This window comes from Canis lupus, chromosome 14 (assembly GCF_003254725.2).
Source record: "Canis lupus dingo isolate Sandy chromosome 14, ASM325472v2, whole genome shotgun sequence".
Classification (NCBI taxonomy): Eukaryota; Metazoa; Chordata; class Mammalia; order Carnivora; family Canidae; genus Canis; species Canis lupus.
This window is the reverse complement of record NC_064256.1, coordinates 17385364-17410912: the sequence shown is the minus strand read 5'-3', so window position 1 is coordinate 17410912 and position 25549 is coordinate 17385364. Positions and strand designations below refer to the sequence as shown.

The 25549-nt window shown below is 33.4% G+C and overlaps 1 protein-coding gene across 12 annotated transcripts in view; it reads right to left on the bottom strand.

Annotated features, from left to right (window-relative positions):
- The window catches only part of AKAP9 (A-kinase anchoring protein 9), a 154194-nt gene that overhangs the window by 94946 nt on the left and 33699 nt on the right, over positions 1 to 25549 (bottom strand). For 10 of the 12 annotated variants that reach the window (XM_025471391.3, XM_049093401.1, XM_025471397.3 and 7 more), the window contains 9 exons: positions 21681 to 21734; positions 21148 to 21318; positions 20259 to 20414; positions 19208 to 19405; positions 12217 to 14601; positions 8349 to 8562; positions 6043 to 6122; positions 3251 to 3389; positions 2297 to 2382 (listed from right to left, as the gene is read on the bottom strand). In XM_025471391.3, coding sequence (XP_025327176.1) covers positions 2297 to 2382; positions 3251 to 3389; positions 6043 to 6122; positions 8349 to 8562; positions 12217 to 14601; positions 19208 to 19405; positions 20259 to 20414; positions 21148 to 21318; positions 21681 to 21734 — 3483 coding nt within the window. The remainder of the gene's footprint in view (positions 1 to 2296; positions 2383 to 3250; positions 3390 to 6042; positions 6123 to 8348; positions 8563 to 12216; positions 14602 to 19207; positions 19406 to 20258; positions 20415 to 21147; positions 21319 to 21680; positions 21735 to 25549) is intronic. The other 2 variants (XM_049093404.1, XM_025471395.3) reach the window with 1 other exon arrangement.

Here is a 25549-nt window from a genome sequence, read left to right as displayed (position 1 = left end):
GTTTGTTTGGTTTTTTGTTGTTGTTGTTGTTGTTTTTTCTGGAGAGAATTAAAGAAGTTGGTGTGGCTGTTTGTGTTCCGGAGTAAGCCTCCCACATTCTGACACTGGGAAAGGGAGGTGTGTGTCTCATCAAAGCCAGTTGTTGCCTACTCACTGCCCTACAAGGAAGGAGGCACAATGACAAATCACTCAGTCACAAATCTGTCACTGTGGATTACTTAGTATAAGCCTTCCTACACTATTTAATAGTTTCAACTGTGTACTACCATAGGAAAAGCAACATTTTCTAAAGAAGGAAAACAAAGAAGAAAACAGAAAGGAAATCTGACAATTAAGAATTCACTGCTGTTAACTAACTTGAATTTAAGTAAAAACTTGGGGCGGGGGGAGGGGAGGAGAATTCACCACTGACTTTTGCCAAAAAAAAAAAAAAGACTGGTGAAGTAGAAGTTGAAAGCTTGCTTACAACAGGTAGAAGAGAAGAGATGAGAGATTTCTGGCTATAATCTATTCTTTCTTTTAAAGAAGAGGACAATGAGGAAGAAAGAGAACCACAAAGGAAGATGAGGGATTGAGGACCAGTCATGTTCTAAATAAGAGAGACATGAGGAATGTACAGGAGAAAGGACAGAAACACAGGAAAATAGACAAAGGAACTGAAATCACAGAAGAGAGGAAAGGGACAAATTATCAATCTTAGAGGAGGTAGAAGGGGATACTAACAAAAGCAGGAAATAAAATAATCTTGGTTATGAAAAGGAATAACATCTCAGACAGAAGGAAAATAAATTAGGGTATTCACAGATTTAAAGAAATCCATATAGGGGGCACCTGGGTGGCTCAGTCGGTTAAGCGTCTACCTTCAGTTCAGGTCATGGTCCCAGGGGTCCTGGGATTGAGTCCCATATCTGGCTCCCTGCTCAGCAGGGAGCCTTGCTTCTCCCTCCTCCCCCTGTGTGAGCAAGCTCTCGCTCTCTCAAACAAATAAATAAAATCTTAAAAAAAAAGAGAGAGAGAAATAACATGGTCTGGAGGCAGTAGGCTGAGATAATTTATAATTGATAGCTCTGATACAGAGAAATATCATATAAGGTGAACTGCAAAGAAAAAAGGGGAGTATGACTTGAGGAAAGTAGTCAAGTTGGGAAATATCTACTGAAAGGACTATGAGAGGATAAATGACCACATAAAAGAACTGTCAAGCAATTCAGAGGGTCCAGCTGATATCAGACCATGATTATGCAGTGTCACCACACCACATCTGCATCTAATTTTCTTAGCAGCCCTCAGAAGCCCATGTATGAGTACAGAAGAAGGGTCCCTGGATGCAGGGTGAGGGCAGCAAAAAAAAACAAAAAATCCAAGGAAATGGTATGGAACTGGTAAGGAAATGGTATGAATTCTCAATAGGGTTCAACACTTTGGCTATAAAGGGAAATAGAAAAGTAATTATTGTAGGGAAATGTAGAGTTAATGAAGGATTTTTCTGTATCCACCTGCCCTCCTACAAAGTTATCTGCAGGATACTAGGATAGTTTACAAGTTTTAGAAAAGGTAGGATAAAGTTTGCTTGATTATACAGGGAAGAAAAAAGAGAAAAGGAATGAGAGAAGGGAGAAGGAGAAATGGGGGGGGGGGGAGAAAAAGACAAATGAGAATTTTAGCCAGATCATTCCTTATCACCAATAGAACTTTCGCTCCCTGTCAGTTAAATCTCAAATCCACTCAATATAATGACATCAAAAATATCACAAATAGACATAGAGATTCTTCCAGATTTCTTCTCTACAACATGAAGATTACAATGCTTATCTTTGCCAATATATGCTGTTTATTTTCCTGATGTAATTATACTGTGCCATCTATACTCTTACTGAGCTTTATATGCACACATTTCTAAAATAACCACTTGAAAGAAACTGGACATATGTAACACTGTGTGTTAAGCTAATTAGCTATGTTCTAAACTACACTACTTCCGTTTTTCTCTAAAACAGACACACCCATGACTTTAAAACTGCTATATATAAAAAATTAAATACAACTGTTTCACCAAGTTTACAATCTGACATTTTATATTTATTTTAGTTTATTAGAATTTCCAAAAATCTCTAAAGGGGGAAATAAGTATTCAACTGGCAGAAATTCCTTTAGCTGATACTATAAATATATCACTTTTCTCTCATCTTGATCATGTTCACTTATTTCACTTATTTTAGAAGTTCTTGGTTGATGAAGGAGCTTACAAAACAACACATAATACAGTAAATGACAACACATTTTCCATTTCACAGACCTTACTTAATCGTGTTTGAAGTACCAAGAGTTTGTTGTATTCTTCTGTTACTTTGTTGAGAAGAGTTTGCATATTTTCTTGAAAATCTAGATAAATAATTATAATTTCATTTTATAGTTAAAGTTTGTTTTTTTCAATAAGTATCATTTATCTATTCATAACTTTAGAAAATTGCCTGCTACAAGTAAACTTCATATAGTTACCAAAAATTGCAATCTTATTGATGTAAAAGACCTTCTATAAAGATAACTCGACAATTTCACATTATTATATGTTAATTTCTTTTGGTATTCATTAATTTGTATACATTTTGTTCAATATTCATATAAATGGACAGGGGTAAAAAATATTTTACCTCTGAAAAAAATTACCAAAAAATTGAGATCATAATTTGTAAAAATAAACTAACATAGGATCCTTATTAAGAAAGATAATTTTAGGTCTTCTTCTACTTAAAAAAAAAAAATCAGAGCAGCCTGGATGTCTCAGCAATTTAGAGCCGCCTTCAGCTCAGGGCCTGATCCTGGAGACCCAGGATCGAGTCCCATGTCGGGCTCCCTGCATGGAGTCTGCTTCTTCCTCTGCCTGTGTCTCTGCCTCTCTCTGTGTCTCTCATGAATAAATAAATAAATAGAATCTTTAAAAAAAAAAAATCATTGACATATATGTATTCAATAAATACTATAACTTTCAAAGGTTTGGATCTATGGTGTAAAATAAAGGAAAAAATTATGAACAAGGAAATATATGGGAGTAGAGGAATAAAGGATAAAAAAGGAAACCTGTGGATATCTTTGGTTCTTTATATTGCAATTACTGCATTATAAAAATAAAAATCTGTATTAAATATAAGATTTCACAAATCCAAAAAGATATTAAGTAACTGAATCATGATTAAAAGTAAAAGTTTACCATTAACTAATTTAGGAAGATAATGTGGTCAGATTTTATTACCTTGAACTTCATATTTATAATCTTGCAATTCTAGTTCTTGATTTTCAGAAGTGTGAACACCAGAACTCTCTCTCTCTTCTACATTTACTTCACATTTTAAAGCAGGAGTATAATGTTCACCAAGGACATTGCAAAAAGTCTATTAACAACAAAATTAGGTATTTTACAGAATTAAAATTTTGATGTCTGCCTTTGAAAAATCATTAAACATTTTCCTAGCTGCAAAAGACAGTCAAAATGGCACAGAAAAAAACAAACAAACAAAAAAACAAAAAACAAAATGGCACAGAAAATTCAGTAAAAACACTCTTTCATACACCCTATCAGTCTGCAAAAGGAATAGTCAAGTCTAAATCTTTATATAGGAATGAAAGTCTTCTTACATTGGAAAATATTGACAATCTTAATTGCACAAAACTATTTTTTCTGCTTCTAATAATGAATATAGCTTGTACTTTAATCTGCCGTTTTATAGCTTGACGTTATCTCTGTAACGTTAACTACAAAAAAACACCAGAAGACAAGAATAGAAGTTAAAAATGATGACTAGGGGCGCCTGGCTGGCTCAGCTGGTAGAGCATATGACTCTTGATCTCAGGGTCATGAGCTCAAGCCCCATGCTGGGCATAGAGCGAGCTTGCTTGCTTGCTTGCTTATTTATTTATTTATTTATTTAGCTTATTTTTAAAAAAAAAAAAAAAAAAAACAAGGGTGATTAGAAAGTTGTCTATAAATTCTGTAGAAATTTATATGGAAGCGCCTGGGTGGCTCAGTTGGTTAAATATCCAATCTTGATTTTGGCTCAGGTCATGATACCAGGGTAGTGAATATGGAGCCCCAAGTTGGGCTCCACACTCAGTAGCAAGTCTCCTAAGATTCTCTCCCTCTCCCTCTGCCCCTTCCCTGGCTTCATGCACTCACTTGCTCTCTCAAATAAATCTTTTAAATATATATATACATGACATAGATTACATTCATACATTTTTCTGTAACACAAGGATCATACTCTGTGCTTTATACATACAAACAAACTAAAAATATTTGACACATTATCCTGGCTTTTCTCCTGAACAAACAATTCCACCATCATTTAAAAACAATGCATGATCCATAATCATTTCAGAAGCCCTCAAAAGAAGTTTTACCTTTGCCCTGCACACAACTGGAAACAATTTCTAGGCTTAAAAACCAAATCATTTATTAATGCTATTTCTTAGATTTGCTTAAAAGTTAAACTATACTGTAAATTAATAGAGTTTATTAAATTTTCAGCACAGTTCTGATAAGATGGAATTTTATCACATTAAAGCTGGTAGAAATCTCATCTACAGATGAAGAAATGGACTCAAAAAGATGAATTAGCCAATCCATGGCCACATCAACAATTATTGACAAAACCAAGTTTCGTGAAGAACCCTGAAGGACCCCTGTATTAGAACAAGCTGGTTAATATTTCATATTGAGATTAGGGATCAGGTAAAGACAATAACAAAAGGAAAGAACATACAATGTCAGTTTGTAATTGAACTACTATGATTTGGGCCCTCTTTCCATTATTTACTATCAGTAATAGATATGAAAGGACAATGCCTGCACCTTCTGGCAGAGGTAGTCAGATGGAGACCGCTGAGTACCTGAATGAAGACAGGCCTTAGGTATGGTTATTCCTCACTTTTTGAGTTTTTTTCCAATATATTTTTTCAACGATATTATAGAAAATCAGAATCAGGAGTGCCTGGATGACTTAGTTGGTTAAACATCCAACTCTTGGTTCTGGCTCAGGTCATAATCTCAGGGTCTTAAGATCAGGTCCCATATTGGGGTCTGTACTCAGTGCAGAGTCTGCTCAAGATTCTCCCCCCACCCCACTAGCTCTCTCACTCTCAAATAAATCAAATCTTAAAAAAAAAATCAGTAAGGTAGCTCTACCTGTCCCAACGAATGCCACCTTCCTGCCCCTTCAATTTATAAATACAAAAGCCTAGTACAGAGATCAAGGACATTTATTTTAAATTTTGAGCTATTTGAAATATGCAGAAAAAATAGTTATCTACCTTAAACAGTAATATTTTATAACATTATCTCCATATTTTTTTAAAGAAATTGAACATCACAGAGAGACTTGAAGCTCTCTATTTTAAGTACTGCTTACCCATTTTATTCACCTTTCCCTCCGCCCAGAGGTAATACAGGCTTTATATGTTTTTCTTCTGAGATTTATTGATATTAGTACAGATATCAAACACTGCTAAATAAAGATCCACTGAATGGAGGTAATACAATTTATTTATTACCATTATTGATAGTAATCTGAGTTGTTTCCCATTGTCAACTTAAAGATACTAGCATGAACAGATCTAGTTGTGCACAAATGCTTGGACTACGGGATGTATACATCTTTAAAAAGGGACCTTGCCAATCTGCTTCTCAAAGTAGTACTTTCCCCACTTGCAGTGTCTAAGAGCTTCTATTTCACTCTGTCTTCACAATTATACCTGGTATAACTGGTCTTGTGCAACCTCCCCAGATAAGTCATCAGATACACTCAACCACCTAGCAGGCAGGGGCAGGAAACAGACCTGTCTGGGGTTCTATTGGTCTACTCTTTTTTTGTTGTAGGTATAGCTTTTGTCTGTTCTACTGCTAAGATAATTTACCTCAATTTCTTTTGTTTCAAAAGATTATCAGGAAACATTTAAGTGCTCATTTTAAACTTAAAAATTCAGGAATATTTTCTAAGTGCAGTTTTGAAGTATAGCATTTCTTGTTTGACTTTTTAATTAATATCTTACCTGTGTAAAATAAGAACATTCTTCAGACACTGCCTTGCGTAGTTTTCCAATGAGCATTTGTAAAGGCTTCGCTTTACCACCTAACAGAACAGATACTGTATTAAACATTTAATTCCTGAACTTCAGTATTAAACCTATGTCAACTGGAAGCTTCCTTTACAGTAAGATTAGTTTTAAGTTCTTTATTTCTTTTAAAGTTATTTTCTAAAAAAAAAAAAAAAAAAAAAAAGTTATTTTCTACTGCTCAATGTTAACTTTCAGATAGTTTGTAAAATTCCGTTTATATCCTACAAATTGGTATAAAGCAATGACCTACAAATTTTTTTCCCCAGTACCCAACACACAAAATACATCATATATCATAACCTATTTATATATCCATTGAAAACTGGAACAAGAATTTCACAAATCATTATTTCCTCTTTCTACATGTTATACACTCTATTGGTATAGAGTATTTGTTCTACTGTACTCTCTCATTTAAAAAAGAAAAATGCTGGTCAGGACCCCTGGGTGGCTTAATGGTTGAGCATCTGCCTTTGGCTCAGGGGTCCCAGGATCAAGTCCTGCATTGAGCTCCCCATGGGGAGTCTGCTTCTCCCTCTGCCTGTGTCTTTGCCTCTCTCTCTCTCTCATGAATAAAGAAATAAAATCTTTTTAAAAAAATTCTGGTCATTACTCACTAACTTCATCAACCATTAGTGGACTCATCAATTAACTTGTAATTGAAAATCACAGGACAGATTCTATCTGAAGAGGATATCAATTAAAAAAAAAAACACGCACTTAATGTAATCTTATTATATTCAAACCCAAAGAACTCCTGAAGTGAAAAGTATGATATTCTTATTTAAGTCACTCTTTAAATTCTACCTTGTTCAACAGAGCAACTGAACAAACTTATGAACTACCTCATTCTCAAAAGCAGATCCATCAAGGGTGAAAGCCTAGAGATGCCTTGAACAGAGGAAGTCTAGCTAATTGAGTGGTTAAATAATATTAAAGATGAAAGTTAACTGTAACTAGCCTTCTATTTCAAGTCTTTACATGTTCCTGCTTCCCAAAGTGCCATCTTAGTTCTTTGGCCCATTATGCAGTCTCTTTGGACACTTCATTCTTTTCTCTGGACTCAAATGATCTTTTGATTCCAAATCTTAATCTTGAGCCCAAACCTCCCTCTTGTGTTTTAGACTTCTATTTTTAACTGCCTACTAGACAAGTCTTTTTTGAAGTCAATAGGTAATTTTAACTCCATATATTCCAACCTGAATTTATTTTCCCCACAGATTTGCTCCACATCCTCTTTTGTGACTAGTCACCTTCAATCCAGTTACCCAAACTAGAAACTTGGATCACTCTCAGTTTTTCTCTCCATCCTCCTCATATTAGCTGCAGACTATAGCCTACCTCTTTAATTCTTAAACTTTACTGTTATAAATATTATTGTTAGCAGAATTACTGCCAAAGTTGCTTAACTCGTCTTCCCATCACTAATCACCTCCCCCACCTCGTCCCATAGTGTTATCTTAAAGTAAAAATTTTACGGTTACTCCCACTACTTAAAATCCTTTTTAAGGATCTATTTATTCTATACAGGTCTTATCACCAGTAGCATAAAGCTTACACATACTTCAGAGTATATAAAGCCTTTTCTGATCAAGCTCCTGTCAATCTTTCCTGCTTTATCCCCCACTACTTTCTCACATAGCTTGAACTCTCAGTTCTCCAAAATGGAGGCAATCTCTCACACTTCTTTAACTCAGAAGCCTTCCCTAAAATTCCAACCCCCCTCCTCCTACCTGCTGCCTCATCCCACTCATCCTTCCAGAAAGTATAAGACTTTTCTCTATTACAGAAACTGTCCTATGCTAAGAGTTTATTTTTAAAAATATTTTATTTTATTCATGAGAGACACAGAGAGAGAGAGGCAGAGACATAGGCAGAGGGAGAAGCAGGCTTCTTCCAGGGAGTCTGATGCCGGACTCAATCCCAGGACCCTGGGATCACAGCCTGAGCCAAAGGCAGATACTCAACCATGAACCATGCAGGTGACTCTCTAAAAGTTTATTTTATATTGCTTTCCCACTTGATTTTAACTACTGGGGGGAAATGATTCAGTGATTTTAGATTTCTCAAGCACTTAAAAAAAATGTGCAAGGATTATATGAAAAAAATGAATCCAGGACTGGGGATATAGTTACCTTCTTCAATGGATTTTAAGACAAGGACAAAACCTGGAATGGTAGGTAGGCTCTAAGTGATACTTGTTTCATAGTACTTATAGGTTTTTTTTAGAAACCATTTACCTGTTTCTTGTGCTTTTATATTTTGTAGCTCTTGCTGGTGTATTTCCTGAAGTTCTTTTATCTTTTCCTCTTGGGCAGAAATAAGTTCCTCCTTAAGACTACAAAGAGCTTTATCTTTTTCATTTTCCATATATTCACGAACCTGATCCACATGTGTTGAATAAACCAGAGAGAGGCATATACGCTGAGCTTCCATCTGTAGCCTTAAATCATTCTTAAAGCGAATGTATGTACACATTAGAACATTTTTAAATGATTTAAAATTTTAAATAATATAACTTCTATTTCTTACATATACTGACTACAAGAGGGAAATACATGAAATTATAGTTTGAAACTTCACATAAGTCTAATTTTTTTCTCACTTCATTTTGTTACATTCATCTACCTATCTTTTCAAGGAAATTAGCACAATATTGTCATTATCTCAACTTTATGGTAAACTTTGATGTATCATATAGCTTAGTATGGCCTCATCTTTAATTTTTGTTTAAAAATAGTATTTTAAATATAGAGAAATGCAAAGAATAATGTAACAAATGCTTATGTACTCATACCCCAAATTAACAAATACAATTACTTCATTTTTGTTTTTACAAATAACAATTATTTTGTCTTTTTATTCTCATTTCTTTCCTTTCTACATACCTTTTTGGTTTAGAAAGAAAACAAAATTTAATCCACTATGTTCCCATTCTTCCTTCCCCAGAGGCATTCATTATCACAAATTTGCAACAAGTCCATTGCATTTCTTATACTATCACTTTCAATACCTATAAACAATACATTATATTGCATGTTTCTAAGAATTTACATAAATGGTTCCAAACTGTATTTTGCAAATTGTTCTTCTCACTCAATATACTTCTAGGTCTAACCATGTAGATACAAATTAATTAAAATGTGGCATAGTACTTATAAATGCAGGAAAATTTGTCACCTTCCTTCTTGGAGTTTAACTGGACTATTTCTAATTTTTTGATATGTCAAAAATACTGCACTAAATTCTTAGAGATAGGTCCCTATACAAATACACTAGTGTTTCCCTAGTAGCGTGGATCTCAAACTTTAGCAGATATCAGGAATGCTTATTAAAATCGACTGCTGGGGATCCCTGGGTGGCGCAGCGGTTTGGCGCCTGCCTTTGACCCAGGGCGCGATCCTGGAGACCCGGGATCGAATCCCACGTCGGGCTCCCGGTGCATGGAGCCTGCTTCTCCCTCTGCCTGTGTCTCTGCCTCTCTCTCTCTCACTGTGTGCCTATCATAAATAAATTAAAAAAAAATAATAATAAAATAAAAAAAAATAAAATCGACTGCTGGATCCTTTCCCCAGGGTTTCTGGTTTAAGAGGTCTGGTGTGGGGCCCCAAATTTTGAATTTTACCCTGTTTTGAAGTGCTGCCGATACTGCTAGTCAAAGACCATACTGAGAACCACCTAGAAATGTAGCTGCTGGGTCACAGGGAATGTATATTAAATGTATTAAATTTTATCAAATTATTTTTTATATAATTATGCTAATTTACACTGATATTAACAGCATACGTGAGTATTCATCTCCCCATACTTTATTGTGGGACTCATTCTGCCAGTCTGATGGGTATAAAATACTATCTTATTATTTTATCAATTTTTAGGTTTGAAAGTATCTTTTCATGTTTATTAGCCAATTAGCTTGGCTGCGAGAGTAAAGTATTTTGGGGGGGAGTTAGTATGATTTCTAAGCATATTTAGATTGCTCTGAGGTGTTACTACTGAATAAATCATTGCTCTATTTCTTCTGTGAGGTCCCCTCCACACACACATTTTACTCCCCTCTCCACCAATAAGGCGGTTTGTCTTAGTATTGACAACTGGGAAGGGACAGTTGGCAGGTTTGCCTCCCTTTACTCTCTTTATAAGTTAATTTCAAGGAGAAGGTATCTGAATGTCAATAAAAATGCCTTTAGCAGAGAAAACAAAATTCTTAGAAAATTTGACCATTCTGACAGCTTCAAATTCAGGTCCTCTTCTAACAAGGTCTTTTTTTAAAAAGCTAAATGATCTCTGGCATTTTTAGGAGTAATTACATTAAAACCACATTACGCTTTTGAAGAAAATTCCAGATATTTAACAAAGCTTTAACAGCTATGCTATTTGAATTTTTAAATTCTATTTAGGTTATTAAAATGTAAAATATCTTTACATTTGATATAAGATCATAAATGTGGATACACAGTCCCCAACTTACAATGGTTTGACTTAGGATTTTTTTACTTTACAATGATGTAAAGGTGATACACACTCAGTAGAAACTATACTTCAAATTTTTAATATTAATCTTTTCCTGGGTTAAATATGCAGTATGATTCTCTCATGATGCTTGGGAGCAGCAAGGAGCCACAGCTCCCAGTCAGCTACATGATCACAAGGATGAACAAACAATAAACTTACAACCATTTTTACCATTCAAGCATTCTGTTTTTTAGTTTCTGTATAGTATTCAATAAATTACAAGAGATATTTAACACTTTATTATAAAACAGGTCTTAAAAAAATAAAATAAAATAAAATAAAACAGGTCTTGTATTAGATGATTTTGCCCACCTGTAGGCTAATGTAAATGTTCTGAGCATGTTTAAGGTAGACTAGGTTAAGCTTTGATGTTCACCAGGTTAAATACATTAACTTCATCTTCAACTTAAGGTATCTGAATTTACATAGGATTATTGTAATATAACTCCATCATACGATCTGTATCTATTAGAAGTAAAAAGAGAAAACTTTCCAAAGGCTTCCTACTATATATGGAATAAAATCTCAACTTTGTACAAAGTCTGTAAGGCTCTCCAAGATCTTGTCTCTTCTCTTTTTCAAACTTTTTCTTCTGCTCTCCTGCTTTCAAACTCAGCTAAACACATCTTCATTCAGTTCCTTAAACTCATCTTTGTCTTCACAATTGCTCTAATTTGCATGTGGTAGGCTCCCCCTTAGTCTTACAGATCTCAGTTCAAATGTCAATTCCTCCAAAAGACCTTTCCTGACCACTCTATTTAGTCCTGCCATCACCACTACCCATCATTCTCTATTACATTACCCATTCTGTTTTCTTTAGAGGACTTATCACTACTTCTAACTACTCTACTTGTTTCCTTGTCTACTACTGTCTGCCTCCTTCACTAGAATATATTCTTGCTCTTTGAGAGCAGGAATCTTTTTTCTCTTGCTTGCTACTATACTCCTATACCTGGCTGGAAATTCAATAATCTGTTGCATAAATGAAAAACAAAGTTTGACTCAGCAGCATTGCACAAGATACTTAGTGGAATTTTTCAGTTATTTCTACTATCAGTTTCCAGCAAATACAATCTGTTAAAAGTATCTATTATTACTCATTATACGTATTGTTTTGTTATAGTTAGAATTAATAATTTTTGCCCTCTTCAGCTTTACACAGTACTCAGAAAACTCTAGGACTTAAGTTGAGATTTTTTTTTCAAGGAAATATAGTATTATAACTACTCAATAACTATAAAGTACCTAAAAGTTTCAGTTAATTTTTAGTTGTGGAACTTTGAAAATATGAATATGAAACAAGATGCTGAAACCAAACTTTGAAATTTAAGCTCTTGCTTTTCCAAAGAAAGTGTGAAACCATTCCTATGTTTTTATTTCCTGAAGAGTATAACATAAATTACCTGAAAGAAAGGTGATAGTTTTTAAGGAAAACAGATAAAAGCAACAATAGCTGATAGGCCCAAATGAGAAATACATTAGAGTTCATTTTCATTCTCTTGTAAGATTAACTGGTGTTTTAGGATGAAAACATCTTTTGTATGAAATGTACATTTTCACTATGCTTTAGCATTTATAATTAAGGAAACATACCTGTTCTGATTTAAGTACACTGAGTTCCCACTGAAGTTTATCATTTGTATTTGGTTCAGTTGTCCCAAGCAATGATCCATTTCTCACTAATGGCAAGTGATCCAAAAACAACTGTTCTTGCTTGCTTTCTTTTCCAACAGTCGTATTTTCAAAAGGAATTTTATATTCCTCCATTATTTTTGATTCTTCACCACAATCTTTATTTATTTTAGAAATTGACCCTCCAGAATCCTTGCTTGTTATAGTCATAACTCCATCTTTTAAAGAGTCTAACTGATCATCACACACATTTATATTTTCTGTCCTTTTATGATTAATGATGATTTCGAGCTCTCTACACCTCAATAAAACTTGCTCTTTCTCTTGCTTTAAAGACTTCACTTTTTCACTCAGAAAACTAATCTCACCATGTTTCTGTTTTAATTGTTCAGAAAGATCAGACAGTCTCTCTGACAGTTCTAACTTTTCTCGCTTGGTTACCTCAAGTTTTTCCATAAGTTCTGTTGTATCTTTCTCCACAACCTCAACAGTTTCCAATGGTTCTCCTATGTAAGTTTTGTCATCATCAAAGACTGAACTTTTCATTTTTAGTATAGTTGGATTTATTCTTTGCAAATGATGAAGCTCTTCACTAAGTGTTTTAAGCCTACTCTTATACTCTACTTCTTGTTTGTTTTTGCTGTCTTCTAAGTCAGTTTTTACCTTGAGAAGGCAAGCATAGTCCTCCTGTAACTCCTGATAGTTAACTTCAAAATTTTTTTCAGCAAATGAAAAAGTGTTCCTTTGCCTTTCAATCTCCTCAGTTAGCTGAATACATTGTTTTTTGAGGTCCTCGTTTTCCTCTGTAAGTATCTCTATTTCTTTTTGCCACTTACAGTCTTGGGATTTGGACTTAATGGAGTCTATGAAAATTAATTCTTCTGGGTTAACAGGAGTATACATTTTCAACATGTCTTCAAGGGCTTTCTTCTCATCTTTAAGAGTGCTATTCTCTGCTTCAAGTTGTGTAAATTTTTCTTGAAGGTCATCTTCTTTTTCTTTCATTTGTTTCTCCAATAATTCAGTTTTAAGTTGTAATTCTTGAACTTCTTGTTCAAGTGTACCCTTTTCCTTTTCTTCTTGCCTGAGTATTTCAATTTCTTTTTGAAGTTCATTGATTTGAAGAGTCATTTCTTCTGATTTTGAATTCATAAGGGACTGCTGTAAATCTTTGAGTTTTGAAATTTCCAAAATTAATTGATTCTGCTTAGTTATCAAACTGTCTTTTTCAAATTGCATGGTTTCTATCTTTTGACTCATTTCATTCTGTAAGCCATCTATCTGCTGTTTGTAGTGAATGCCTAAGTTATCTTTAAGTTTCTCAATATCTATTCGATGTTCAATTTCTAAATCCTCCTTTAGTTTGGAAAGTTCTTCTTCATGACTAAATAGAAGCTGCGTCCTCAGCCTCTCTAATTCAGCTTCTTGCGATTCAGCCATTCTGTCTAATACGGCATTCTTTTCTCTTTCTAACATTTCAAGTTTTATCTTGTAATTTGTAACTTCTGCTTCATGTTTTAGTTCTAGTTCTTTTCTGTATTCAGATGCAGAAACAATCTCAGCTTTCAAATCTTCCACAGTACTAAGAGATTTATGTGCTTCACTGAGTTTATTTTCTTGTTCAGCTATTGTCTGTCTAGCTCTCTGAATCTGTTCCCTTGAAAAGCTCAATTCTTCAAAAAGATCTTTAAGCTGTCTTTGTAGAACAGACTTTTCTCCTGAAATTACTCCTAGCTCTCCCCTGAGTTTTTCCTTTTGAGAGTTAGTATCTTGCAATTTTATATTCAGTTCATTTATTGCCATATTCATTAACTTTATTTGATCTTCATTCACTGTAACACTTGGATATGATCTTAAAGCATTCTCCATTTCTCCCTTGTGTTGTATTTTAAGTTCATCTATCTGTGACATGTGTTGTTTTATTAACTCCTGTTTCATTTGTACTATCTGCTGCCCGTACATCTCATCCAGCTCTGCCCGGAGCTGTTCTAACTTTCTTTGTGCTTCTTGTTCCATTCTTTGTAGAATATCAGTTTCAAATTGGCTATCTTTATGATTTTTCTTCTGAAGTTCTTCAACTGTCCCCATTAACTGTTTTATTTCCTCAGAACACTGTCTTTCTTTTTGCTTGGAATTAGACAGCTCTAATTTCATATTTTTAATCTCTTGGTTCTTCTGTACAACCTGTTCTTGTAATTCTTCCAGTAATTTATCAGCAGCTGTGACTTTATCTGTCAGCTCTAGAGTTATTTTTTCTTCTTCTATAATCTTTGTATTTAATTCATCAATTATTGCATCTTTTTCCTGTATTTCTTTATTTGAGCTTTCTACTTTTTTATCTTGTTCCTTTAGAAAGAAAAAGATGAAAACATAAATGGCATTTTTAACTTCCTGGCAACTTACATTGCTTAACCTCAATACCAAAAGACTGGGAGAAGTCTGGTTTTGTTTGGTTTCTTCATACTTCTATAAAAAGTAACTGTAAGGCTTGCCCCTTAATTTTTCCCAAGCCAATGAGATAAGACTTGTGTACCCAACACTACAGCAGTGTTGGTCTTCCTGGAAGAAACAAATTCTTATACTGCTATGGTTAAAAGTATTAATTTCAAAATTAGCAGGATTAAAATGTCTAGACCATTACATTTTCATCTTATTAACTGATAAATATTCTAAGAGCTTAATATTTTCAATAGCTATAGTACTCTTTATAATTCTAGAAGAAAGTCTTAAAAATAAATCAAGATTCCTTCCATGTATTTTAGTGACTTGAAGGTGTTTGGTGGGCAAATGCTATGAAAATAAAACAACAGGTTCCTATGGATCTGCCTTAACTTCATTCCTGTGGTTAAGTAAATCAGAAATTTAGGGATATCCAAAACCTAAGTGGCTAAACCCCAAATGACATGCAAGACAACTAACTACTTATGGCATATCAAGTTGATCCTAGACTTTAGGTTTGAAAAGAAATTTGAAAGCAGGACAGATATTTTCTTCCAGTTCTGACTGGGGCCTCTACTTTGGAATTGTATAAAAGCCTAAACCTAAGACATAGGTCAAGGCACATCCGTAATCACAATCATTCATAAGAGTGTTAGGGCAAGAGAAGGACAAGTAGAAGCCCTAGAAACAAAGTTTTGACTCTGTTACTTAGTTGCTTAAGCAGTTAAAGGCTGAGGTACCAAGTACCAAGAAAGTACAATCTATTGAATAGAACAGAAAACAGTAGGTAAGTAAAATCACCTTACTGAGACAGGAATCCCAGGCACAGAGGACTTTAAAGGCACTTTGAATGAATGTATTCATGTATCTAAAGAAAAACTGTCAAAGCCCAGAGAAAGGAAAACCTCAGAGAGTTGCCAATACTCATTTCAGCACAGGCCAGGGCCTTGAGACTGAAAATTCTGATCCCTCTGGGAAAACCATATCTAATGTAGAAAGCAATGTAAGGCATTGTAGCAAACAGAATTTAAGAATTTTTTTTAATAATAAATTTATTTTTTATTGGTGTTCAATTTAGAATTTAAGAATTTCAATCCACAAGCATGACTTTCCTACTGTGAGATGATACATCAAGTTATCATAGCCTAATGCTATGGAACATTTGACTCCTCTAATATCTTTGATCTCAAGGTCACTAAATAACTTTCTATTATTATTTGACTTTTCAAATTCATTTGTCCATAGAAAGAAAATAAAATCCAATGAACTTGAAATATACAGGTCCCTGTGATAATTATTTCTTACTGTAAATTAATAATCTTATATTTAAGGTTTAAACATTAGCCTCTTCAACTTGGAAAATCTGAGCTTACTTCTGAGATAGTTCAAGTCTCAGTTGATAGAAGACCAGACTTCTGAGTCTACAAGTCAAAGGCCAGATACTGTACTATGTAAATTAACTTAAGGCAATGAATGCCATCCTGTGAAGCCTCTTGAGCAAAATCCTATCAGCTTTTTTCTTGGTATCTCATATTCCATCCAATGTCACTAAAAATTATTACCAACTGTTGTGACTTCTGACTTTAATTTCTGTACTACAATAGGACGTTTAAGTCAGTTTATTGTCTTAAATCTCAGTGTTTTCATCTGTAAAATAAATGTGTAATATTTCTTCTATGTCATGGACTATGCTTGAAGCTGAAAGAAAATAAATATATTAATGTATTTTATGCTCACTGTGCTATATACAAATATAATACACATATACTAGAAAGTATCTATAAGGCATTTGGAATCTATAAGAAAGTAAAATTCATTGAGGTCAACTTCAGTTGAGTTATTAAGTAAGTAATTAGTCTTGGAATGTTAACATTATTATAAAATCTGTAATACTTCTATTTCCTGATTTTCACTCGAGAGGAGGAACCCTCGTAAGACAGTGTTGCATAATTCAAAATTGTCCAATATGTTTGATATAACTGCAAACAATTCTTCATTCACTTATTAAACAATACAAATTCATGTTTCATTTTTTCTTAGTACTGTTTATTTCAAAATATATGGTTTAAAACCATTTATTTTGTGTTGCAAAAGACAGCCCTGTGGTTAAGATACAATCCCTCTGTTTTTAGAAACAGACCTGAGGGAGTGGGGAATAACAGACTTCTTGCCTGTGATCACTGCACCATAGGAAGTTCTGAGGATTAGCGACAATGAGAATAAGGCTGGAATCACCAGTGTAGTTGCCTAGGTGACCACGGCAGTTTCAACTACCACCCTAATGCTCTAGTCATTCAGCTGCACTGATGGAACTACTACTCAGGGGGATTCATACAAAGTAATTAAAAAAAAAAAAAAAAAAAAAAGGAGAAATAAAAAAAAAATATCTATCTATATATATATGAAACAAAGAAAAGGCTGATGATAAAAGTATTCTGCTAACATTCAAATAAACAAAGTTTATTCCCTTTATGAAAATGATTAGTTTCAAATACTTTCAAATAGTACTGCCTACTGAATATAATAAATACAACAAAATTCAATTTACAAACTCTTCTGAGGCCTAGACTGTCTTTCTACACTTCCTCCTGTACAGACACACTTTCAAAGACTATTTCTAGTTAAATTATGTTTTTGCTATCCAGACCTTTTTAACACATTTCAGCTTAGGTTTTTAGTTATACTCCATACTTTGTCTAAAATGCCTTTCTTATCTCTACCAGTTCAGATTCATAATGTACTTATTTACCAAATGAATATTTTTTAGCTGCTAATGTGCCACACATTATGCCTATTGCTGAGAAAACATAATCATGGAGAAATTATCTCAACTTACAGACCTGTCTCAAATATCATCTCCCCCTAAAGCCCACCCTGAGTTGCTTCCCTTATGAAGCCAGACCTACTGAAAACACTTTTTACCTATGTTTACCCTCGTTTTGTGCTATCTTGTGTACACGCCCTAACCATGAGTTCCAGCAAAGAAAAGGGCACGTCTTAGGCATGACTATCTCTTGCAAGGGCCTAGTACAAAATAGGTGTTCTGTAAACTAATAATGATTTTTAAATTATCTTGGTTGTAAAGCATACTGTTTCATAATTTCAGTACTTAAATTTGTATGTTTCCTATTTTCCTAAAAGCATGGTCTCTGAAATCAGACTAGCTAGGTTTGAAACCTGGCTCTACCAACTTATCTCCTGTGTGATAGGCAATTTACTTCACCTTGCTTTGCCTTGATCTCTTCATCTGTAAAATGGGGATGATGATAGAACCTCTACCTCATAAGGTTACTAAAATGATTCAATGAGTTAGTATGTATAAGATGCTTTGAATATTGCCTGGTACCAAGTAAAGAAAAATAAATGCTAGCTAATAATCTTATTATTATCTAAACAATATTCTTGTCTTGGTTATTTCTCAACTTCCTGCAGAAGAACTTACTAAGTTTGTAAAAAGTACCATATTATATGTACAGTCTATCCTCACTATTCACAGATTCCCTATATGTGAATCCATTTTGCTAAAATGTATTTGTAATTCCAAAATCGATACTTACAGTCATTTGCAGAAATGCACAGAGCAGCAAAAAATTTGAGTTGCTGGACATGCATGCTTCCAAAGCTGATGTCAAACAAGGAAACTATATTCTGACTTCATGTTTCTGCTCATTAGTAGAACATGGATGGAGAACAGGATAGAGACAAAAGGGAGCAGTGCAATATAGCACAAGAAATATGGTTCTGGGCCAGCTGTATGGATTTGAATCATAACTCTGGCAAGTGTCAGTAGGGCAGCCTCAGGCAAGTCACTTAACACTTGTGAACCTCATTTTCCCTTTTGAAAAATAAACAAAATCTACAGGATGAGTTGTTTTTAGGATTTCAGGTTATAATCTACAAGATGTGTTATGTATCTATGTATATATAAATATACTTCCTAGAATATATATATGCATGTGTATAAGCATATGTGTACATATATATGTATGTACATATATAGAATCAAATATAAATATATAAATTATGTATATTTTCCTTCTTTTTTCCCCATGAGCACTATTTGCTAAGTAAGTGTCCCAGATAACTTTATAATACATAACTACCATAAGTAGAGAATCTACTGTAGTTTCTTTCTAATTAAAATCTATAAAACTTCATTTTGTCATGAAAATATTTTCAGGATTTCATAACCACTGCTAAACTGAGTAAAAATACCTTTAGATAAAAAGAAAAAATAGAAATTGTTTACAAATTTAGATTCTCCTAAGAACTAACTGTAACATAGGCCTATCACTTCTAAAAGAACTTAGTAATGAGTGTTATCTTAAAAACTATTATTGTGAGACTCCCAATTACTTTCAAAATAAGTTGTTTTGTACACTTAAAGAGCTTTTCTTAATTATGAAATTTTGTAATTCATGTACATAACAAAAAAAAGATAAACAGTTGTAGAAAAAAACCCTCCAATTATACAGTGGCTATACACTGGCTGACTTCCTTAAAATAAACATACCATTTCATATGCTCTAATTTTCTCTTGCAAGAAACTAATTTGCATTTTGAAGTCTTCTTTCTTTTTTTGATAATCTTCTAATAAATGATCTTGTTCTTCCAGCTGTTGCTGATGAGTGAGGATCTGTTGTTTTGCTTGTAATAAATCTGCAGCTGTGCTACTATGAGTGCTGTTTCTTAGAGTTTCACTAGCCTGTAACTTGAAAACAGAAAGAAAGCCCCAAGTTAAATTCTAAAGAGATAAGGATAGATACTTTTTGGGGTATTATTCGGCTCATAATTGCTCTCTGGGAAATTTGCTAGAATCACAGGCTTGAAACTCTAGCAAATATGCTGCCATGGCTTATCAGATAATTATGGGGACATTATCCAAGCTGAACCAATAAGATTATCTTTCCCATCATAGAGCAGAGAAAATAATCTAGTGAGATAGCTAAGACTAAGGCAGACATGTACAAAGAAATGGGGCCTGAATGACAGTACTTCTTGGATTCTAGATGACTTTCCAGTTTCTGATTCCAAACCATATCAGAAGCCTGACTGCATTTCCATCTTGAATTCTGTAAGATAAGCCTATCTCCTTACATTATATTCCACCCTTTTTGCTTACATTATCTTAAATTATTTTCTTTACTTGCCAGCAGAAACTTTAATACAATTAGATTCTTATAGCTCTGATTAAAGGTAAAAGGAACACATTCTGTCTAATTACCATTTTAGAAACTAAAGTAAAATCCATAGCAGGGTTGGCAAAGGTAGGATGTGACTACATCTTAATTTCTGCAAAATTCCACCCAATCAGACTTAAAAGATTTTGTAGATTTTCAATAGATAGTCCAGGAAGAAGTACAGAGAAAATAACAGCAAGAAATCACAAGAGAACTAGGAGGTAAATTCTTGGTTAATGTTAACAACAGGTGTTCACTAGTTTTTCTAACATGATACATAATAATACAAATGGATTTTAAATTTAATTTGTTCTGAAAATTAGAGCACTTTAAAAAATTCAGTACTAAAAATCTAATAAATTTTTTTCTATTAGTAATACTTACATGCTGGAACTGAATTTGTAATTTCTGACTCTGTTCTGTCAACTCTAAAAATTCTCTCATCGTCTCATCCTTTTCTCTTCTTGCTTGTTGTAAATTAGCAGTGAGCTGGGTTATGATGCCATCTCTTTGTTTAATGGCAGCTTCAAATTCTTGTAACTAAAAGACATCAATGAAAATAAAAAGTGCCAGGCTTATTTTTTAAACAAAATTATTACTACAGTTAATTATTCCTCAAAAATGTAACTGTTAAAACGCACTGGCAGAATAATTATGATTTGTCAGTAACCTTATCCATTCTTGTCCATATTTGAAAGGTTAGCTTGCAGAAATTGGCTTTATTCCCAAATCAACTTAAAATTAATTACCTGAATGAAGGAACAAAACACACTAGGTCTAATTTATCTATTTATCGGTTTCTAGAAGGACAAGTGCCTTTATATTTAGGGATACTCCAATCTGTTCCTAGGCAACCTCATCAGACATGTTTAATTCTCATTTGTCTCTGCAGAAGATAAAATTAAAATATATCCTGTCATCCTCATCAATGGCCTTTTCCACCTTGTTTTCATAACTAACGGCCACAAACAACAGATGTCATTTTAACCACAGTTACTTTTACAAGGACTCGCTGACATTTTTAATGAGTTTAAGGCATCATAGTCCGATGTGGTTTGCACCTTAATTTTCTCTCAGGCCGTTTACAAAAACATCTATCCTACAGAAGTGATTTCTGCCTAGCTTTCTAATAAAGTTAAAAAGTTATAACAAATATAAGATGACTTAAAGTTACTATTTAAAAACCTCATCTTTAAAGAACATAGGTCTACTATCATTCAAATTTCCTATTTTGTCTCTGTAATAAAACAAAAGCCTCATAAAGTACACATACCTGCTGCAGTCCATCAGTCCCATAGGTGGCTCTCATTTCTTCTAGTTCTCTGCTCAGCTCTTCAATCTCATGCTGTTTGCCAGCCAATTCATTTTCCATCATCTCTAGATGGGTCTGATTGTACTGTGCTCCATGTTCAGAGTAAGAATCATCAGCACCAAATTCTTCTTCCTAAATCAATCCAAGATTTTTAATAATTCATACTAACAACACTCCTCAGGAAGAGGGATTTAAATACTGAATTCCATAGCAAAGTCCACTTTAAAGTATCACTTATCACCTGAGAGTTTACTGGAATGACAACCTACTTTGTTATTAGTGTGATATACACCTTAAAAGCAAAAACATGACATCATTAATTGTTATAATTGAGATTTTTAGCAAAAAGTGCCTAATTTTGTTTTGTTAAACATTAAAAGCATTTAGAAATCACACACAGAAAGAAGTGCATGCAGGAAAAAGCTTTGTTAGTAAGCCAGATAGTTTTAAATAGTATAAAACATTAGTATCATGAGTAGTTTTAAATACTATACCCTTAATAAATTTGTAGACTTTTCTGTTCTCACCACAAAACTGCAACCATTTACCTGTACAAAAACAATTTCCTGATATATTATGATTTTAGATAATTTTATTTAAAGCTAACAATTATATTTCTGCCAATTGTATTCATGTATATTTTATGCACAGGGAAAATGCTTCATTGGCAAAAATAGATACAGCAATTAAATTTAAATATATGAGACATTACAATCATTTAAAAGGCCAATGATTCCCAAAACATCTGAGTGTTTACAATGTGAAAGACATGGTACTATATACATTTTCGTTCAAGTGAATTAAAGTTCTAACTAAGTGCAGTTTCTATTGTGTCTTCAGAAGGATAATTATAAACCTCAAGTTACTAAATCCTCTTTTATGAAATGCTGCCTTATAATCATTTAAATAACCTTTTTTGTATTAAGCTCTATTTACTTTAAAGTAAAATTGTTTACTGGTTCGCTGAACACAGGTCAAGAAGTATGAGTATGACTCCTATGCCATCTGTCCCTGGGGAAAACAAGAGCCATGCCAACCCTGACTGATGTAGAGATTTTCCATGACATTTTACTGCTTCTATCACAGACATTTGATGGGAGGAAGAGGAATGACAGAATATGTCTCCTGGGTTGACTTGGTGGGAGATTAATTTCAGATCAATTAATCTATTTAACAACTCCTCCTTCCCCCAACAGTGCACAAAAGAACTTCATTTCTGCTTACAAGTTAATTATTCATAATTCTACATTAATAAAGTCCAAGATAATACAGTTTGTACTGTTGAAATACATAGGACAGAACATTCTAGAAAGAGGAAATAGACCACATCATTTTAAAAAGTGAAAACAGGGGAGCCTGGATGGCTCAATCAGTATAGCATGTGACTCTTAACCTCAGGGTTATGAGCTCAAGCCTGCCCCCCTCTGGGTGTGAAGCCTACTTAAAATTTAAAAAAAAAAAAGTGAAGATACTACTTGGGAGTTCTGTAACAGAGCTTGATTCTTTTTTTTCTAAGTATAATTTCCGAAAAATAAAGCAAAAAAAAAATTCATCTTTATGTCAACACAATATTGTAATTTGTGAAAACTATCAGAAGACAGGTGTACTAACTCTAGTACGATTATTAATATTAAGTCAATTGAAGTAACTTTCCAATTAAATCCTCTGAAATTTTAATTAGCTTTTCTTGATTCTGAAATGAAGTATTTTGATAAACATCTACTAAAATTTTTACTTTACAGTTACAGTATAATAAAATGGATTTTATGAATATCTTCAAATATATTAAGCAAGAATACACCTTTTAAGTGGAGATTATTAATTTATCAGTTTATAATGATTGTATCTAACACATTATATAGCAACATTCAGCTTAATTTCTCCCTAACTTAAGGAAAATTACACTTGAGAAACTCCTACATCTTAAAATACTTGATCATTTTTAAAATTTAATGTTATTATAACAAACATAAAAATCATTATTAATAAATTATAAAAATTTAATACTATGTAGATAGGTAACAAAGATTATCCACCAGGACTAAACTAATACAAACTATATTCTGAAGTTAGAATAGAAATACTCAGCAGAATACTGGGATCATAAATAGTTAGCATTATTCTATTTTTTAATGTAGATAATTACTTTGTTGATACCTAAAGGCTAGAGCATTCATCCCTTCTTCATATATCAGTCTTCTAACATTATATTTTATATTTGGTAAACCTTAATGTGAAAGTAAATTAATAACTTGAAACACAAAGATTAGATTGATAAACTCAGCTGAAGATAAGCCCAACTTCTCTTAACGTACTATTTTTACTGTGTGGCATTTGTCAAAGTTATTTAATTATTAGGCTGTACTAATATATTCTTTCTGAATTCACAGATTTATTCAATGTACGGACAACATTAAGACTTGGAAAAGTGTAAGTAAGGTATATTTTTAATTTTAAAATGTTCTGAAGAGGTAAGTATCATCTCAAAAAATACTACTATTCAGAAAAAATCAGAGCAAGATCATTTTTCTAACCATAAAATGGTCTTCACACCAAAACCTTTTCCTTTTTTTTTTTTTTTTTTATGATAGTCACAGAGAGAGAGAGAGGCGCAGAGACACAGGCAGAGGGAGAAGCAGGCTCCATGCACCGGGAGCCCGATGTGGGATTCGATCCCGGGTCTCCAGGATCGTGCCCTGGGCCAAAGGCAGGCGCCAAACCGCTGCGCCACCCAGGGATCCCCAAAACCTTTTCCTTTCAGTAGATGTTAGTTTAAAAACATAAAAGACTAACTTACTATCAGTATCTTATCCTTATCATACTTAATTTGGTACTATATACATTCAAAATATTAATAATGGATATTTTAGTAAAATAAGAATCTGATGAATCATAAAAGTTCATGAAAAACAGGAGTTCAATATACCTAGGTGACTCATGGAATTGGAGCCAAGTAACTAATGAGGTTAAGATCATCCATTTAAAGTGAAAGTTGAATATCAAACACCACACTGTACACCTTAAACATATACAATTTTTAATTGTCAATTATACCTCAATAGAGCTAAGGCAGGGAGTGAGAAAAAGAAAATGAGGTAAGGTTAAAAAAAAAAAAAAGGTCAAAGTTGGAAGGCTAATTTTATACAACTTCATGGCTATAGGCTATGTCTCCAACTCCAGCTAGTCATTTCAAAAATATCATGAATCATACAAGTGATTTGCTTAAGTAGTACTAAATAATCACATGAAATCCGTAATGAGAGTTATGCACTATTATCACCTCATCTTTCTATATTTAACAAAGCCGATTAATTTACCTGTCATGTGTCTAGGTTACCTCCAGCATTAGCAACATTCTTCAAATGACCCTGCTTAAAGGCTATCAGTAAAAATATTTCATGTACATACAGCATTTGGATTATTAAATATCTCTTCATGCAGGACTGAAAAGATTATGTATAATTTAAATTAATCTGTAAGAAAGACATTTTGTATTCAGTCTGATTTCTCTGGTATATGTAATTGGGTACACATTTATATAAAAGAGATCTTATTAGGTATCATAGGATAATATTATCTAATTCTTTCTAGGCCCAAATCCATTATTCAATCCAATGAGAACACCAGACAAAGAAGTCAAGAAAATTAAGTACATATCATATCTGTGTGCATAAAATTTCCAAATTAAGTTCTAAGTAAGTAATCAGAACCTGAAATCTTTTTGAGAATAATTTGTTAAAAGAATTGTCATCACTCATTCCATTTACTTAGTGTGAAGAAATGCGTATTTCTACTGAAGAGCAGTAAAAAAAAAAAGAAAACCAAACTTTGTCAATCATCTTTTCTATGCCAAACACCATACAAAATATTATCAAATAACCCTCACAACTACACTGTGAAGTAGATACCCGTTTTATAGGTAAAAAAACTGCAGAGTTTAAGTGATGGGCTCAAGTTGATACACTTTGGGGGTGATGAAGCTGAAGTCTGAACTAAGGCTTCAAAGCTCCTGTTGTTCTATATTACCTTACTTCCCTACATACCAGAAAAATGACAGCAATATTTAAAAAACACACAAGATAATTATGTTACCTACGATTCAAAACTAATTCTAAAATTCAAAAAAATGCTCCAATGCAAACAAGAGCAGCTAAGATTATTAAAACTTTGCAAACCTGGCATTTATAATAAAGTTATAATCTATGTATTTCCTAGATGAGATTTACCCCTCATTTTATAAATTGGGCTCACTGATGATTCTTCTGCCTCCTGAAAGTGGGACTATGGCTTAGAAGTCCCCTGTAATTCTAGCCCAATTAAACCACTTTTAACACTACAGGAATAGCTAAAGCCTCAATACTAG